The sequence below is a fragment of the Rhamphochromis longiceps genome, linkage group LG13 (assembly GCF_057381845.1).
Source record: "Rhamphochromis longiceps isolate RC_006_pf linkage group LG13, R_longiceps_female_GT1.1, whole genome shotgun sequence".
Classification (NCBI taxonomy): Eukaryota; Metazoa; Chordata; class Actinopteri; order Cichliformes; family Cichlidae; genus Rhamphochromis; species Rhamphochromis longiceps.
Genome location: NC_140569.1, coordinates 18,173,003 through 18,190,747, shown reverse-complemented (window position 1 = coordinate 18,190,747; position 17,745 = coordinate 18,173,003). Strand labels below are relative to the sequence as shown.

Genomic DNA, 17,745 nt, shown 5'->3' with positions numbered 1-17,745 from the left:
TGTAAATAAAATAAAAAACTATATACAATGCTGCTCTTTTCAATTCGCTAGTGAGTCTCCCCACTTTTGAACTGTACGCACAATACATACAGTGCATATTACCGATGTGCTGACGCGAACTGTGAACCTGATATTAATGGAACAACCCCGCCACCATGTGTTCACTTCCAGAATAACACCAACACGTTTGGTTTTCTTTTTTAAAATTACTTTGTGACTTTAAATCGAATAAATATCCACATTAAAATGTATTTTATGTATCCTAGTATTTCTGCTATGGGCGTAGCCAGTATCAGGGCAGAAGAAGGATGTGTACTAAACTTTAACTGTAACAGCGTAAACTCAAAGTGTATAAAAACTGCCTCATGTGACAGAAATACCACATTAGCTATCTGTGCAAAGTTCATGTGTCATTTCACTCCCTCTCTTATCAATACGTCAGAAGTGAACCATTATACATCATATAACTACTATAGTTTACTTCCATATCTCTGTATCTATTTCCCTAACTGATGAGGTCCATAAAGGGTCGCCTCCAGTATGAAACCCGGATCTACTTCACCACAAAAGAGGGAGGGATTGAAGTGGAAGAGTCCAAACTCCTGCCATGGCTCTAGCAGCGTTGGCTAACCGATGGTGGAGGGCTGTGACCCTTGCGGGTACAGTGACAGGCTCCAGGTCAAGTCACACTGCTTTAAAATCAAACTACGACGCATTGGTCATCGGTGGAGGTGAGATTTGTGGACTGTAGGAAAGAAATGCAGAGAGCGACGTATACTGTAATAACGGGCGATAGATTTTGCAAAAACGATAAATCTGAGTTTGTAGGATTGTAGTATAAATAAGGTAATTTCGTATAGTAAAATAAATATTGCATTCCAAGATAACTGAATTTACTCCGTTTACGGCTGTGCATAGTTTAATCTTAATTATTCAACTTTGAACTCATTACTGCAGGGCACACTGTATACACAAAATATTTTAAAAACCTAATTATGGAACAACTTTTTGAAACTTCATGCATCGGAATCGGTTTTAAATTGCGTATTTTACATCTCTTTGTAGGACACAACGGACTGGTGGCAGTGAGTTTACATAGTTACTTCCTAACACCTGCTTTTGCAGTAAGGTTTCAGTACTGTGGTGAAAGTGATGTGTGCTTTGTATGCCTGTAGGCTACATATCTTCAGAAGGGAGGTCTGCAGGCAGCAGTGCTGGAACGCAGACATGTGCTGGGAGGTGCAGCTGTTTCAGAGGAAATCTTCCCTGGTAGGATTGACTTCTAGCTCAATTAAATATAAAAAAAGTATATATTTGTTTCTGTTTCTTAAACTTAAAATACATTTGTTAATTTTGGGGTGCAAGAATTTCCTCCACTGAAAAACTAGTCACAGTGACACTGAACAATCACACACTGATTTTTATGGAAACTATCTAATTGTTTGAAGAAATACAGGTTTTCTCTTATTTGGGTGAACTCACCCTTTACTGGTAATTGCTTTATTTAATATTTATTAAATGTGTGTTATGTCACGTACTGTTCTCATTCCTAGCATTTGTTTCGATGTCTCACTATGGGATGTACCTTCCTGTGTATTCCTCAGAAGGAGGAGCATGTATCTTAGTCCACCAATTTGATCGGCACCAACCTTGAAATAGCTTATGTTATTACCAGTGTTGGGCAAGTTACTTTGAAAAAGTAATTAATTATAGTTACTAGTTACTTCTTCAAAAAAGTAACTGAGTTAGTAACTGAGTTACAATATTGTAAAAGTAATTAATTACTTGAAAAGTAACTATTGCGTTACTTTAAAAAAAATGTTTAACCCTCTGGGGTCCAGGGTATAATTGGCCATTTTTTACTACTTTTGATTTTACCTCTACATTACACCTTTAAAAACTATTTACTTTGCCTTGTTTGGTATCATTCTTTTCAGCACAACCTCACGTGCCTGAATTTACAGTTATGTTTTCATTTTGACATACTGTATTAACACAATTGATTTAAAATCAGACAGAAAACATAAAATCAGAGTAGAAAAAGTTATATTTTTACTGTAACAACCACAAACATGTTTATTGAATCATATTTCATATTTCATAACTTCCATAACTTTAAATGCAATTGTCAATTTTAAAATCCTATGCACAAGTTTTGCAAACAACAAAGTTATTTGTTTTGTTATTTTACCTTTTACCTTTTTTTAAAATAACCATTTCAAACTAATTACATAACAATCAGCTGTTCTGCATTCAATAAGATGCCACAAATGATTTGTGCGACTCCAAAAACATAATTTCTGTCCACCTTAAAGGAGAACATCACAGCCTGATACCTGCAGGTCTGACAGCAGCAGGTGTATCACTCCTGTTTTTTACCTGGAGACAGCAGTCGCCTCATTGTTCTGACACACAACACAAAACTATCCACAACACTACACACTAACTACACAAGACAACACATTAACCCAAACACGCTAAATGTCACAGATCTCTCACATCTCAAAACTCGCTCTCTCTCTTTTTCTACAGTCTCTCTCACTCGCCGTCACTCCTAAAACTTCCCCCTCTTCCTAAACAACCAAATGTTATGTTGCCATATTATTTTTGATTGGTTGACATGGTGCATTTTTCCACCAACACAAATGGGCTGTTTTTTTGTTTGGTCATAAGCAGAGAGTGCTTGCTGTCCTTAGATAGTAAACGTGACGAAACTATTCAGGAAAAAACGCTGCGTATATATTGTTTATCATGACTCTGGTTTTACGTGGCCTATCAACACAATTTAAAAACTGGTATATATCACCTTGTTGCTTTGTCATCTTAAAGTAGTTGTGATTGGCTTAGCACGATTCTTCCTGAGTCAAACAGCAGCACTCATGCGATTGTTTTGCCCCTTAGCTCCAGGTGTTGTGCCAAAAAGTGATCATCTGCCAGAAAGTGATTGCCGCCGTCGGGGGCGCATGCAGCTGCTTAAAGCTGTAGCACCCAGATTACTTATGTAGACAGCTACTTCCGTGCAACTGATATAAGATGCGGTAAGCTGAACACAGCTTCAACCATCTGTTTGTTGAAAAATAGCAATGCGACTGCGCTGCATTTTCTTGTTAGTAACGGTAACAGCGTTGTAACGATAGGAATAGTAATTGGTTAGATTACTCGTTACATCACTGGTTACTACATAGACATTATTCACAATCCTCTCCTCATTTCGGCCCAATCTCAACCTTCTAGGGCTAACTAGCTTAACTTTCCACAGACAGGAGTGTTAGCTAATTCCCATAGCTGTTTTCTCCTGAACCCAAATCGTCACCATAGATCGGGTGTCATACCACTGGAAGTGGTCACTGGTGGTGACAAGGAGGGAGTCACGGAAACCGAACCACAGGCTGGGGCTCACAGCTGGGCCTAGCCGCAGTGGTTCTCTGAAGAGAACTCCCAGTCTCCCAGTCTTCCTGGTGCTGCTGGAAGAGGTAACTGCCTCCTGGAGGGCCTCCCGTTCAGCAGCAGAACCGCCATCCAAGGGCCTTCTTCCCTGGATTTTGAGGGCATAGAGAAGCACGGCCTACTCTGTGTGCCCCACATGGAGCCGCTAGTTGCAGGCCACCTCCATTCATGGCTGGCTAAAGCCTCCTCCAGGAGCCCCATACTCCCATCGAAGGCAGACCGCTTTCAGTCCATCATGACCGAGAGGGCCTACAAAGCGGTGGCTTTTAGCTGTAATGGCACTGAATGTTTCCCCCATTTTTGTTTCCTACCAGCCAGTGCTATGTGGGGGCATGGCAACCAGACCTGACCAAAATGTCTGGGAAGAAATTACTGTGATCACACATATTTCACTCAGCATGCAGCACTGCGCAGTCCAAGCCACAAGAAAATCCATGGGGATGATGGCGTTGCACGAGCGAGCCAGATTGGTCAACCTGACAAACCTGTCAGAGAGGGAGGAGGAGGACATTTTGGTTATGCCGATCGTGCTTGATGGGATATTCAGCAGAAATATGAGAGAGAGGATGAGGCATTCAAGCTCTGCCTCCCCCGGAAAACTGAGTCAACACCTGCTCCTGCCCCGAGATAGACCTTCACGCAGGTGTTCGTCTGGCTTCTGTTAAGGTTCAAAATATTGGGGATGGAGACAAGAGAAAAACCACAATAACAACACTGGTCCGGTCGGGTTGAGTCAAACGATGATTTAATGATCACACACGTGGGAGATGGACACTGATGCAGACAGCCTCAAAATCTCAAAATGGTGGAGCATTGCTCAAACTTTTATAGCCTCTGGTGCCTCCACCTTATCATACAAAGCCTAAACATTCACATGCTTTCTCTCACACAGCGCCTAAGCTACGACCTTGGCTCCCTGTTTATCTGCTCCTGCTGGAATGGGGCAGAAAACTCCAGCACACTCTGTTCTCTTCTACTCAGACAAATTAGATTTCTTATAACTCAGCAGTATAATGCATCATAAAACAATATCATTCATTCACAACAAGTCAGCAGTTTAATGTAATGCAAATCAGTTTAACTAATGCAATAGTTATCAGCTTCTTCTAATTCAGGAGAATAATGGAAACTAAAACTACATATTAATTCACAATCTTTAATTAGGGGTATAACATGGCATAAAATAATATTATAATCTAACAATTCCCCCTGATGAGGTCATTAGAATAATGACCTCACAAACACCCTGTAGCCCAGTGTGGCCGGGTTCATCTCTTCTCACTCCTGAGGTCCTTTGTCCCCCTGACGGGCAAACCATATGTAAGATGACCTCTGTGTTTGCGCAAGTCAGGTGCAAGACAAACTATTACTACAAGGATAGCAGGTCCAGATGACACTCCCCTGTTCTCCCACAGCTTTATTTGGTGTTCCCTTATACCATTCAGACGTAGACTAGAACCTCTGTCCGAAGAGCTCTTAACCTTTATTTTATTGCTGCAGCTACCAGTGTCGTCCAGTTGCGTGATCCTCTGTTCTTCTTACTTCAACCTCAGGGGTTAGACAACCCTTCAGTCGTGACACAGATCAGGGGATTATTCTGCCCCTATTTCAAACAACGATCTGTGTATCCTCGGGTCCTGTGTCTCCCGTGTATCCTCCAGAAAAGAACAGGAAGGCGTCCCCCTTTTGCCCAAGAGCCTCTCGAACCTCGTTGGTCTGGTGTTTCCGGATTTCCGTCAACCCCTTCATGGTTATTGCTGTATTTATGGGATTCATCCTTTTGAAGTGACTAGCTGGAGCCCAAACGCCATGACCCTTGGACCCAGTTGGTGTCTCGGCAGTCACTGTATCTGTCTCTGCTGCGAAGGACCCTCGTATCTCTGTGGCCTCGTCTGGTGTCTGTTCCTTTCTCTGTAAGAGACAGAAAACCAAAACACCTCTCTTCCTAACCCTAATAATCTAATGTTGTTATCTACTGACCTTCTAGTGATTCAAAATTGGTCTAAAACATTCAGAATGTCCCAGGGACTTATTCTAATCATATCTTATGTGTGTGTAAGCGTGTTTGCATTTAGCCCTCTGCACTCAAGGCGTTTCCTACACTTTATCAGTCCGGACAGTCACGCCGAACGAAGCTTCTGACCTTCAAAAGACCAAGTGCCAACTCGTTATAAGCACATTTGCAAGGTGTGTCTGAAAATTATTGAAACCCCTCTTTTTAACAAAAGACAAAGAAATTAACAAATCTTCTAAGCGCTATTCAGTTCATTTCAATGAGTAATGATTAAACATGAAAGTGATAGTTTATGCTTTTTCACTGATTCTCTAAAAGGTCCGTCTTCTCGGACCGCTATTAGCTTAAGCTTTACCATTCCTAAATTATTAAAGACACAAATGAAGTTATAAATTGTTCAAATAATCCTTGTTTGATGTTAAAGCTCAACCTTCCCCCCCTTTTTTGACACATTCCAATGTGTCAAATCAACGGAGCTAGAACATTCAAAAAAAAAAAGTTAGGCAGCTACAAAGTTTCCCAGACTCTTAAGGTGATCCGCGTGTAACGTTCTGACTCAGGTATTTAATATTTTAATAAATGTCGTTTAATTAACTGCCACTATTTAAACTAACCTTAAAGACATAATTGAAGAAAAGATCACAAAGAATAACATGATATCAATGTTATGTAAGCGCGTGTGGCCTTCTATGCTCGAAGCCTTTCCCCTCAATAGATCAGTCAGACATTCGCGCTGACTGTAGCTTTTAACCCTTATTAACTTGAGCACAACTCTACAATGAGCAACAAGTTGCAATATGTATGAAAATGATCATGGTTACACCTGCAATGAAAAATTATATCATTATCCTAACACCTGTAAATAGAAGATTCATCAGAGGTTATAACAATCACAGGAACACAGATGTTAGTATAAGGTCAAAAGCTTCAATAAATGATCATCGATGCAATGCTTGTCGCATGATTCTCATACAATAATAATGCTGACATTAAAATAACAGTAAAACACCCCCTTTTGTCCCGTTTCACTTGACACCTAAACGTTTATAAATGCCTCTTTTATTCTTGATTTTATTTCCCCCTTTTCTCCCCTTACTGACCACAGCAGGGGGATCTTAGTTTTGAATCAGCCATGAATCCAGCTCACCTGATTCATCAGTGAGCTCCACCATCACTGGCGTCTGACAGGGTGGTGCTGCATACTCTTCCTTTAATGTCACTATTTTCAACCTGTTAATGAGAGTGTTTAAACCTGAAGTCGACTACGTCCACAACAAGTCAATACAGCTGTAAATGTGGCCAATTATCAATCTATTACCAATCAATAACAACAGATAACTTCTATTTTATGCATGCTTTTAATCAACCACTCACCCAGAGGATCTCCAATCCCAGGAAATGCCTTCTCCTCCTTTAATGAGTCTGTCCTCCTTCCATGCCCTGGTAACTGGTCCATCCAGAGCCATATGATCTCAAATATACATACGACAAGCCAAACCACACCTTGGTCACACCAACCCCTTTCCACCCCCAAGATGTCCAATGCCATCCTAGTATGGACTGTCAAATGTGGCTTTAACGCTGACTGTTCTGACAATCCATTTTATAACGTTCCTGGTCAGATTTGCCAATCTCTGCACCAGAGTTTTAAACGTTTCGCCATTTTCATTAGGTTTTATTTTTTATTTAGTTTCGACTCCAGATTTTCAATTTTTTGCCAGTTGTAATTAGTTTTTACCAATTCTTTGCTAGTTTAGTCTAGTTTTTATTTTCTGAAAATCCTTAGTTTCAATTTAGTTTTATTTGTGTTTTGCAAAAGTTAAGTGTAACAAACTCTCAGTTCCATCATATCAATCATGCTCTTCTGCTTATCCTTGGGTGTTGAGACTAATAGCTATTAATTCTTGCCGCACCGAGTGGTCCTAATTTTGGTTAAAGTTAATTGATAACCTTTTGAAGGCGATTGTTTCACACCTTTATTTAGATGTCCCAGTCCTGTTATCTCGGGATACATCACGCTGCCTTATCTGGGGTTAGCTATTTTCTTGGAATGCGAGTTAAGTGGGTGAGCTCTTCAAAGAGGGGGAGTGTGCTCCCCCTGATGAGGTCTTCTAGGTAAGCTAGGTTAACCTTCTTGTGTGAGCTTTTCAAGTGCACTTTTAAGGTTTGTGGGATTTTTTTTTAATTTTTTTTTTATAAATGTCCCTCAAGACCCCCTGATGGCCCAGTAATTCATTTTTTGCGCACTGTAGTACACATTTAGTTTTTTGCTTGTAGCTCTCATACTCTACTTGCCACTCCTCTAAGTCCTGATGTTTCTTAGAGAGGACAACAGTACCTTTAAAATTATGTCACATGTGTGGGGGTGTGGCCTTGCCAATTGTTTTTCCCACCTTTTCAAAATGGCTGGCGTGCCCACAAGCACATTTTATGGAAGAGAGAAAGGTAAGCTTGATATTTACATTTAAAATGTTTTGTTAAACTCAGATTCTTATTTTATTCAAAAAATAAACATCTAGTAAATAATTTCAGGGGTCTTTAAGAATTAGGCTCATTTACTTTCACAGGGAACATGACTAATTTATTAATGTGTGCTCTACACATTGGGAATTTATATTTATATTTATTTCACTTTTTCCTAATACCCAACTTTTGACCAAGGCGGAGAGAATTCTTAACACAATTATTAAGGGAGATTCAAACATAGATTTTTCAAAATATGAGAGGGTCAGGACCCACTAGAAGCCACACAAAGATTATCGAGATGCAGTGGCAGATGTAATAGAGAAAGACACAGGGCCACCTGAAATCTGTCATCCTATCTGGTGCAAAACCAACATGTAGTAGAATCTGGAATTTTGATTTTGAGTTAAAACTAAAATATGGGTAAAATGCAGAAATCTTTTCCAGTAAAGTAAAAAATAAGAGTCGCAATTATAGTTGAATCCATAACACCTAATTGTTTCTACGAGATCACGTCGTTGCTGAGAGTTATCAGTGATCTCAATGTGTGAAAAGAACTCACAGTATCTGGGGTTTAAGCTCCTCTTAGCTGAGAAACCTGGGACAAACATGTGAACAAGACCTGAATAATACCAGTAATGAAGACTTCTCTCCAAAGATCAATAAAAGGAAGCCCCAATCTGATGAGAGTCTAGCAAAATATGGTTCACTCCACTTGCCTGAAATGGTTAGCAGTCCAAGGCATTTCAGTTGTAGAATGATTGGGTACAACAATGAAACAGATGTGAGATGAGGGAAGTGCCAAATGTTCCTTTGTGTCTCCAAATAAAATCAGTACTTCCTCAGATATCCTAAATAAATTGACTTTTGTGAAATAGAAAGTTCAGTGCCATCACTTATTCCTAAACCAATAGTTTACAGCTAGTGAAGTGTCAGTGACTTCTGGGTTGGTCCCTGATCTTCATCTTATGAGATTGTTATTTTAATAACACTTGATTCATTTAAAAGAAAAAAGAAAAAAAAGAAAAAAGAAAAAACGAAAATATTTTCTCCCTGTTTTTTCTTATTCTCTGGGTCTCAGGAGGACATTACGTCCCTCTCCACTACAAGACTCTTGTTATGTCTACAAAACAGTCATATTAAAATCATCCTCAATTCTATTCTGGCGCTGTCTCCCGACTTTTCCTGACCTGATTCTGCGCGTGGACGGAGCAGCAACACAGACGACTCGACTAACGTACTACCTTAATTTCACTACAGCAGGGCACGCACACATCAATGCAACCAAACACATTTTGCTATAAATCCAGTTAATTTTAGTTAGTTTTGTGAACATTCAGTACAGTTTTAGTTAGTATTCCTTTTTGTTTTGATTTTATTACCGTTAACGCAAATTCTTTCCACTTCTACTTTTCGTTATTTCATTTGTTGTCTTTAATAATAATAATCTCCTCTGCACCCTTGAATAAACACCATTAACATGATCAACCTTTTGCTGCTTGTTTTTTCACCATCTTATTGAATCAAATACTTCATGCTTATGTGGTTTACGACATTATATTTATCTAAATCTCCACTTTGTGTCTAAATGTTTGAAGAATTTTTGAGGGTCAAATTTTGAGAATTTGACCATAGTGAAAGTTATGGCGTTATCACCCCCTTTGGGGATTACCTTTTTCCAGTTTTGATGATATTCCTCCCCGTTCTTTATTTTTTTTTTGCAAGTACCCCTCTTCGGTGGCGAGAAACCGTTGGTGTGATCAAGCGGGTGCTGTAAAAACAAAAGCTCAGGACAGAACAGTCACCAGTCATGTACTTCATTCAAAATTAACAAATATCAAGCTTCATATTGATCCTCTGAGTGTAATGGTACATTTTAATTTGCACTTCTCAAAACTAAAAACAATATTTTCTTTATTTTACTCTTGTTCTTGTGCAGCACCACCCCTCAGCACATGCCCCTGTTATTTTATCTTACTTTTAAAATGTTGACTACTTCAAGAAAGCGCCCAAAAGACAGGGACCAGTGTTTATCATTACATATCTCCATTTTGAGTGTGGCTGTCTATCATTCCCCTCTTATTCATAGACCTCGGTGGAGGGTTTTTTGTTTGTTTTTTCTTTATTTCTCTAAAATTAATTCACTCTCTACATTGACCCACTATGGTTAATAATAACATGCTCAGTCATGAGTGGGATCAAACCTTTTCTTCACTTTAGCATTTAATATTCCCAACAATATAATGTGATACCTTAATTAAAACACAGCTACTAAAACACAATTTCCTTAATGCAAACATCAGTAGCTCAAAATTAGCAACCAAAGGGTTCAGTCTGCAGTTCACACTGCTGTGAAGCTACAGCTCTTTAGTCTCTGTCATTCTTCTGTTCTTGCAGACAAAACAAAGCAAAACAAAACATCCACCCTTCTTTTACAGGCTGGGTGAATTGTCTGTGGACATTTAATAATCCTAAAGTCGGCACCGTTTTTGTCTCAGTACCAAGTCAGTTAAAACTTTTAGTCGTCAGTCCGTCACAGTCCAGTCACATGCATACATTCACACACATTCATACCAGATATTGCTGATAATGGAGTCTCACGCGCAACCTATTCGAGGCTCCATCACCAGCAAGATGACGTCATCATTTTAAAGGAAACAGCTCCTTGTTTGTTTTTCCTTCTTTGGACTGGATTGACTCGCTGCAATCCTTTTAGGCTTCAGGATCAGTGTCCCATATAAGTGAATTTTCTCCCAAGCTCATTATAATCATGGAGAAAAATACTTCGCGACTGTTTTCAGTAAGAATATTTTATAACACTTTAAAATTCACTCTCTCAGGCCTGGATTAAGGAGCCGATTTGTTAAATCAGGAGCTCACAAAATACCAAAATATCACCACCGGTGGATCACACCTCTCAGATGTTCTTATCTCAGTGCACTGTAACGAAAGCAAACACAGACGTAACCAATTAAACACTCATATAATAACAGATACTGGGGCCCATTACAAACATGCCCAAGCATAAAATCATCCTTTTCTCTCTCAGAGAAAGAAAACAATCCAAACCTCACTGATAGAATCAACCTAGTATCAAACAAAACCCAAAGATCAACCAAAACTCCTTTTTGCACCAACAAAACATGTTGGATTTACTTGACTCAATAGTGGACACTAGTTACACACCAACTCTTTACTTTGGCAAAAACGTAAACAACTAAGTTGAATCAACACAACCTTTTCATAATCTCTTCGAAATAAAACTCACACCATTCATTCATCATTTTCGCTCTGTACCACTGCTCCTTGTTAGACTGTGTGAAGCACAGTAAACAATTCAGTGGAGGCTTTGAGCCATAAACAGACATCACGCACAGACATTGTTTTCATTATCAAAGTGCTTCAGACCATGTCCTCTAAATCTACACAAATGCCCTCTGCGTGGCATGAAATACATTTAAGCAATAAATAATCAATCAGTTCTTGCTGTTGTAACCAACTCCGTATTTGGATGTTTGTGTGCAGCATTTGTTAGTAAAGCATTCTTCATTGCATCAGCGTGTGTGTGTGTGGATCACTTCTCAGTTCATTGAATCAACATTTTAATTTGTGTGTGTGTGTGTGTGTGTGTGTGTGTGTGTGTGTGTGTGTGTGTGTGTGTGTGTGTGTGTGTGTGTGTGTGTGTGTCATTTCTCCCTCAATCAACGAGTGCATATGTTCATATGTATGTTTCTTTTCACTCTGAGTCGGTGCATGTAGATGTGTGTGTTTGTGTGGGTGTTTGTGTTCATCACTTTCCTGTTGTAGTGTTCTGGGTAAACCACGGCCTGAAGCGTGCCCTGGGTCCTGCCCTCCTCATTTTCAGTCTGTTTGCATCCATTGGTGCTGCTGCTCAGAGTTCTGTCCATACTGGTTCTGGCCCCAATTGAGGCAGTCCTTTTCTCCAGTGTCCAGCATCTTCTCCTTATTTCGCTCCTCCTTAACTTGACCCTTTTGCTTCGGTCTTCCTTCAGGGTTTTGATACGCAGCTCAATTGTCTGGATGTCCGTTTGTTGCTTGCAGAAGTGCGACTGCTGTCCGTTTGTTTGCAGGTGGAACGGCTGACATCCAGAAGGTGTATAGGAGAGTCTGCAGCTTCCACCTCCCCAGTGGAAGACCTCAATCTTTGTTCTGTTAGTTTAACACAGGCCTCAAGGCTCTCTGGGATCCCTGCTTGCACTTTCAAGCCCACGGCTCAGGTCGTAGTCGTGGTCCCATTCCAGGGGAATGGAGTCCATGGTTGTTTGGGTGTCTCGGCCCGAGCGTTCAGTCCGGAGCTGGGCAGCCCAGGACGCTGAACGATCGGAGGACGGCAGAGGCGACGGGAAGCCATCCCCCTAACGTTTGCTCCATAGCAGACCGGACAAATCACACTGCTCATCTAGCTCCAGGATGCTCCGGCCTGATTTCAAGTCCGGTGTCTTGGACTCCAAGCCTGATGGGTTCGATTTTCAGCTAGCTCCTCCTGGGCCATGCTCAGTTTCTGCTCTGATGCCTCGAGGTCTTATTGAGGGCAGAAACCTCAGAGTCTTTTCCGTAGAAATCAGATTAAAGTCCATTGATGTTTTCCTTGCTTTGCTCCACGGCCTTTTGCGGCTCTGCTGTTCGGCTCTTCTCAGAGGTCAGCTCCTGGCCGAGCCCCGACACCTGTGCCTTCAGCTTATTTTCTCCTGGTGTTTTGTCCATTCTGAGGTGCCTCCTGACCTCAGTTACTCCTCCTGTCTCTGGCACGCCCTTTCTGCTGCCCGATGGTCATTGTTGGTCCGTCACTGTCCTGCACAGTTTTAATGCAGAGTGGTTAAGGTCAGCATGGTTTTGCTCGGCCTCACTTTTCATCTGGGCTTAATGGGCGTCTCGTCACAGCTCTGTCAGCTGAAGCTGTCTTTTTCCATATGGCAAGAGTGTGAAGAGTGTGTGAGAGGGGTGTGTCCGATCAGGCACAATGCTGGTGACTTTGCGAGTGCCTCGTTTTCCAAATCCAGATGTTTATTTGTCACGTACACAGCAACAGAGAGAACAGTCTGTTGTTGGGATGGCTGAGGTCTTTCACGATCTTCCTGGTCTTGGTCCAGCACCGCCTGCTGTAGATTGAGTGCAGGTCAGGGTGCTCGGAGCGGATGGTGCGCTCAGCTGATTGCACAACCCTCTGTAGAGCTTGTCTGTCCGGCATGGTGCTGTTCCCGAACCAGACAGTGATATAGCTGCTCAGGATGCTCTCAATAATTCCTTTATATAAGGTGGTCAGAATCGGTGGTGGGAGCCGGGCCTTTCTCAGTCTTCTCAGAAAGAAAAGACGCTGACGGAAATCTCCCCGTGTAGTGAAACGGGCCTTGGATTTAACTCTCTCCGTCTCTGCTGCCTGAGATCGTTTTCCTGCAGCACTGTTGACAGTTTCAAGTTGTTGTGGGTCCAGCTGCTTTAGCATTTGGTCAGAGTCACATCGAAGATGGTAAAGGAGAGAGCAACGATGGTAGAGGGGAGAGCAGGAGTCCAGGGTCAGCCTCGGCTTTTCCGGGCCGACAAAGCAGCCTGTAATCAAGCATAAAGAGAAAAAACAAAACAAAACAAAAACAAAAACAAACGAACAGGAAAATCATGTTGTATTGGCTGTGTTACTCAGAGAGGGGAAAAACAACGGGACCAGGCCCTGTGTCAGCCTTCTCTCCCCCTTTTTTTGTTTTTTCTCACCATATAATCCTCTCATAACCCACCAAGCTGACAGGACAACACAGGTACATGTTAAAATTCTTAAGATCATGTTTAAAGCACAAAAATGGAATTTTCTTTCATTCAGTAATCACTTGTATTAATCAATCAGAAGAAAACATGTCACAATTTGACTTTTATTAACCACTAAATTTGTCGTGTTATCACTGGTTGTGATTTTTTTTTTTTTTTTTTTTTGAAGTTAAGTTGTTGTCCTGCAACCCAGAGGGTTTATTTGTTAGTAGTGGATAAACTTTATTGTGTAACGGCGGGTGTATGTTAAGCTTCACTGCTTTAAAGTTGCTGGAAAATCTTCACATGTTCATGGGTGTAAGCTGTTTCTTCATTGCGTGTATGTGCGTTTGTACATGGGCTAATTTAACGTTTTTTCTCAAACGAGGCATTTCTCTAGCACGTGCCTCTCTCTCACATTTCTCTGCTTGTGTGTGTTTTTATTTCACCTTTTTGTTGTGATGCTCCAGGCGCCTTCCCAACCTCCACAAGTCTGTTGGCCGCAATTTTATGTGTTAAAACTTCTCTTAATTTCTCCTTTAATTCTCTACTAGCTGCTGTCTTTTCCACAGCTGCTGATTTTTGCTGAGTTTGGTTTCCATTACTATAATTTTGCTTCGGCCGCCGTGCTTGTGGGGGCAGTTGGTCCAGCCCCATAGCCACCTGTATCAACACACTGAGAGATTTATTTAATATCATTTTCATCACTGTTAAATAGACTAGCAGGCAAGACGCCCACCTTTGCACTGCAGACTACATGCCAGTCTCCCAACACACTCCTCTCTGAGTTTCAGCTTTAAAACCCAACCTCATTCACACCCTAGTCATTCAAAACCTTATTTGTAGTATCATAATCAGCAAAATCAGCGTTTTAATTACAGGCATGTATCATTGTTTGCAAATCAAAATTATAAAACTCAAAAACACGCTAAACAGCAACAAAAGTCCTCTGTGCGTGTCACCGCTCATTTGCATGTTCACACACCGTCTAAAAATAGCTCGCAGCGCTGCAGCTGCACGTCACACAGAGTCTCACACCAAGCTCAGGCAAAACTCTATTATTTTATATTACAAAAGACGTCTTGTATTTACAATCACTGACAGGCCTGACAGATTCAGCACCTAACAAATTTCGACAAATTTAAAATAACGGGTCTCACCGAAGAAAGTCCAACTTTTTTGTAGTCAATCAAACAGTATCTGTTACTTCTGGGAACAGTTTCTGACCTAACTTCTAAAGAGCGCCTATACAATTTCGACAAATTTAAAATAACGGGTCTCACCGAAGAAAGTCTCACTTTTTTGTAATCAATCAAACAGTATCTGTTACTTCTGGGAACAGTTTCTGACCTAACTTCTTGTTACAGGAAAAATGATTCTATGTTTCTTTACCTTCTTTTAAATGTTCTATGATGCCTTTTGTCTGCCCTCTGCCTATGGTTAGATTAGTTTAGAATTATCTTTTTAGACTTTCCCAGCAAACACATCTTGTTTCTGGGACATATTGTTTTAGATTGTTTTATCTTCCCTAGCTCTCTGCTGACGAGACTAGCACCATATATGGAGTTGTTTTATTTTATCTGTTTATTATTTGTTATCCTGTTCTCACTGTCTCTGTGCTCTGTGCCTATAAAAATTACCAAGCCACTGTGCATGGTGTGAGTTGTTCTTAGCAGCTCACCCGTGTACACGTTTGATAAAGAAAGTAACTTTGTCTCATTGTGTCTTTATTTCTCCTGGGTTTTTTACAGAGTTTTCCCCCAACATTTCTTGGTCCTTCGGAGCCGGAGCGCCTCCATCGTGTCCCATCTCCGTGACCAGTCCACGTTGCTCGTCTGTCGACAGCCCACACACTAGGTGTGTGGTCAAAGACCAAGGGCGTTAAATTCGAGTCTTGGCCAACGTTCTTAGAAAGCGACCCACGGTGGTGGGGCCCGATCGAGGTGGACCAGACCCGGCGACACTGACCAGGTAGATACAGACACACTGACACAATCTTGCGTAAAATCGTATTTTAAATTCAGGGAATTTAAAATAGCGAAAGTAGCTCGTCGCGACTGGAAGCTCCCCACTTCTGTGGGTTTAAAGTAGCTCGTCGGCTGGTAGCTTGAAGCTCGTCGACTGGAAGCTCCCCACTCTTGTGGGTTAGGTTTGGAGCTCTGAGTAGCTCCCCCAGCTGGGTCAAGGGAATAAGTAGCTCGTCTACAGAAAGACTGGCAGCTCCCCTTATTATAAGGGTTCCGATCGCGCGAATAAGTGTGAATGTGAATGTATGTGTGTATTGTTGTAACTAACGGAGCAAGCTGACTTTTCACGGTCCAATAAGAGACTGAGCCGCTCCTACTGTGTTTTTTCTTTTACTGCTGTTCACTGACGTGCTGGTGAGTTGAGAGAACGGTCGAGTTCCGTCTCGTAAAGTTCACGCCGCTTTTGGAAATAGTCCGAAAGTAGAAGGGCGTGTGAGCAACCACTCTCGTCTCTAATACCAGCGAAGGTGATAGCAGCTGTATTGTGTATATATTACTTAAACAAAAATAAGTAAATACATAAATAAGATGGGTAATCAAGCAAGTGAAATTAAAACTCACTCCTGACGAGCAGTGGTGAGAAAAGAAAAGTCCAGACGCCGGACAAAAACAGTGTCTGTAAACTGAGAGATTTAAGAAAACAAAATATAAACAGTCAGAAGAATAGAACTCAACTGCCAGTTTAGTAAAACCAGAAGACGAGACACTGTGCAGTGCCCACAACCCTTTTAGAAAGCCATCACTCATTCCTGCAGCCGCATCTGCAGCACCACCCATATCAGGAAGAACTTAATAATCCCTTATTAAGTGAAAACTAGAGATCAAAGTAGTTTGAAGTAGTTTAAAAGGGTTGAAAACAGACCCCACTGAGTAGATATAAATATAAAAAGTACGAAATAAAGATGAAGGGAAAGTTACAGTAGAAATTATCTTTAGAGTATTTGAAATTAATAATAGCAAGGATAACAACCTGTAAAGTGATATTAACAATGAAACACAGTTGGCATGATGACCATGCCCAGCATGTATAAAATGAATATAAAGCAAATAATTCACACGAAAATATTTTAATAACATAAATAAGGTACATTAAGACTGTGTCACTGTTCAGCCAAGGACAGTGTGTGAAAAGGTAACTGTCTCCACCTTGGGAAAAGGATGATTCTGCAGGTCATCTGAAGCCCTTGATGGATACAAAATAAAATATAAATAATATATTATAATAGAACTGCCTGGTCCGCCATGCAACAGAGAGAACAAATGTGACCGCAGATTGGATGAATTCTAAATTATCTGTTTGCTGAATAAGATGATCCTAACTAACAAATTGGCTCAGGAGTAGTATAGTGGTACACACTGATAAAATATTATAATATGCTATTGCTGTTATATAAGACAAAGAGGATAATATTAACAATGACATAATATTAATATGAAGAGGCACCTTAATCGGTTATGATGTGAGGTGGATAATTGTTAAGCAGTAGTCTACATCAAGCTTAAGGTTTGCTGAAACTCAGTGTAATGACATGTGAGATGAAGACAATACAGAGAATAACTAAACTAATGAAGTGCATAGAGGCACTTGACCAGCTTGAAACTTATCATTCTAGAATGACACATTGCTGAGATATAGAGCACACCTATAATAACAACCAATAAGCAAAACCCTGTAGACAACAGCTAAAACTACAGGATTGAGAAGCTGAATTAAATATGTAGACACTGCTAAGCTGATGAGCATGTTCCACATTTTCTTTTCTTTTTATTTATTTGTTTCTTTTAGAGCAGAAGCTGCTATTCTGCCCAAAGAAAGACTCTAGGTCTGACCAACCGTTTCAGTCATGGGCAAAAAGATGTCAGTCAATAAAATTCTAAAAGATAATTTATTGACGAAAAATATATCAAGAGATAAAAGATAAAACAGTCCAGTGTCCCACTTATGAATTGTATAAAAACACACAGTCCCAAGGCCAGAGCCAGCTATGCCACACGGCCAAGTTGCACCCCACATGTTGCCTTTAACAGGGTTAGAAG

The 17,745-nt window shown here is 40.7% G+C and overlaps 1 protein-coding gene across 1 annotated transcript in view; it reads left to right on the top strand.

Moving 5' to 3' along the window:
* The first annotated feature begins 598 nt into the window (after positions 1–598).
* Positions 599–17,745, top strand: part of pyroxd2 (pyridine nucleotide-disulphide oxidoreductase domain 2) — a 28,929-nt gene continuing 11,782 nt past the window's right edge. Inside the window, exons 1-3 of the mRNA XM_085428535.1 lie at positions 599–731; positions 1,066–1,085; positions 1,176–1,269. Of these exons, the coding sequence (XP_085284661.1) occupies positions 608–731; positions 1,066–1,085; positions 1,176–1,269 (238 nt within the window). The 5' untranslated portion in view covers positions 599–607. The remainder of the gene's footprint in view (positions 732–1,065; positions 1,086–1,175; positions 1,270–17,745) is intronic.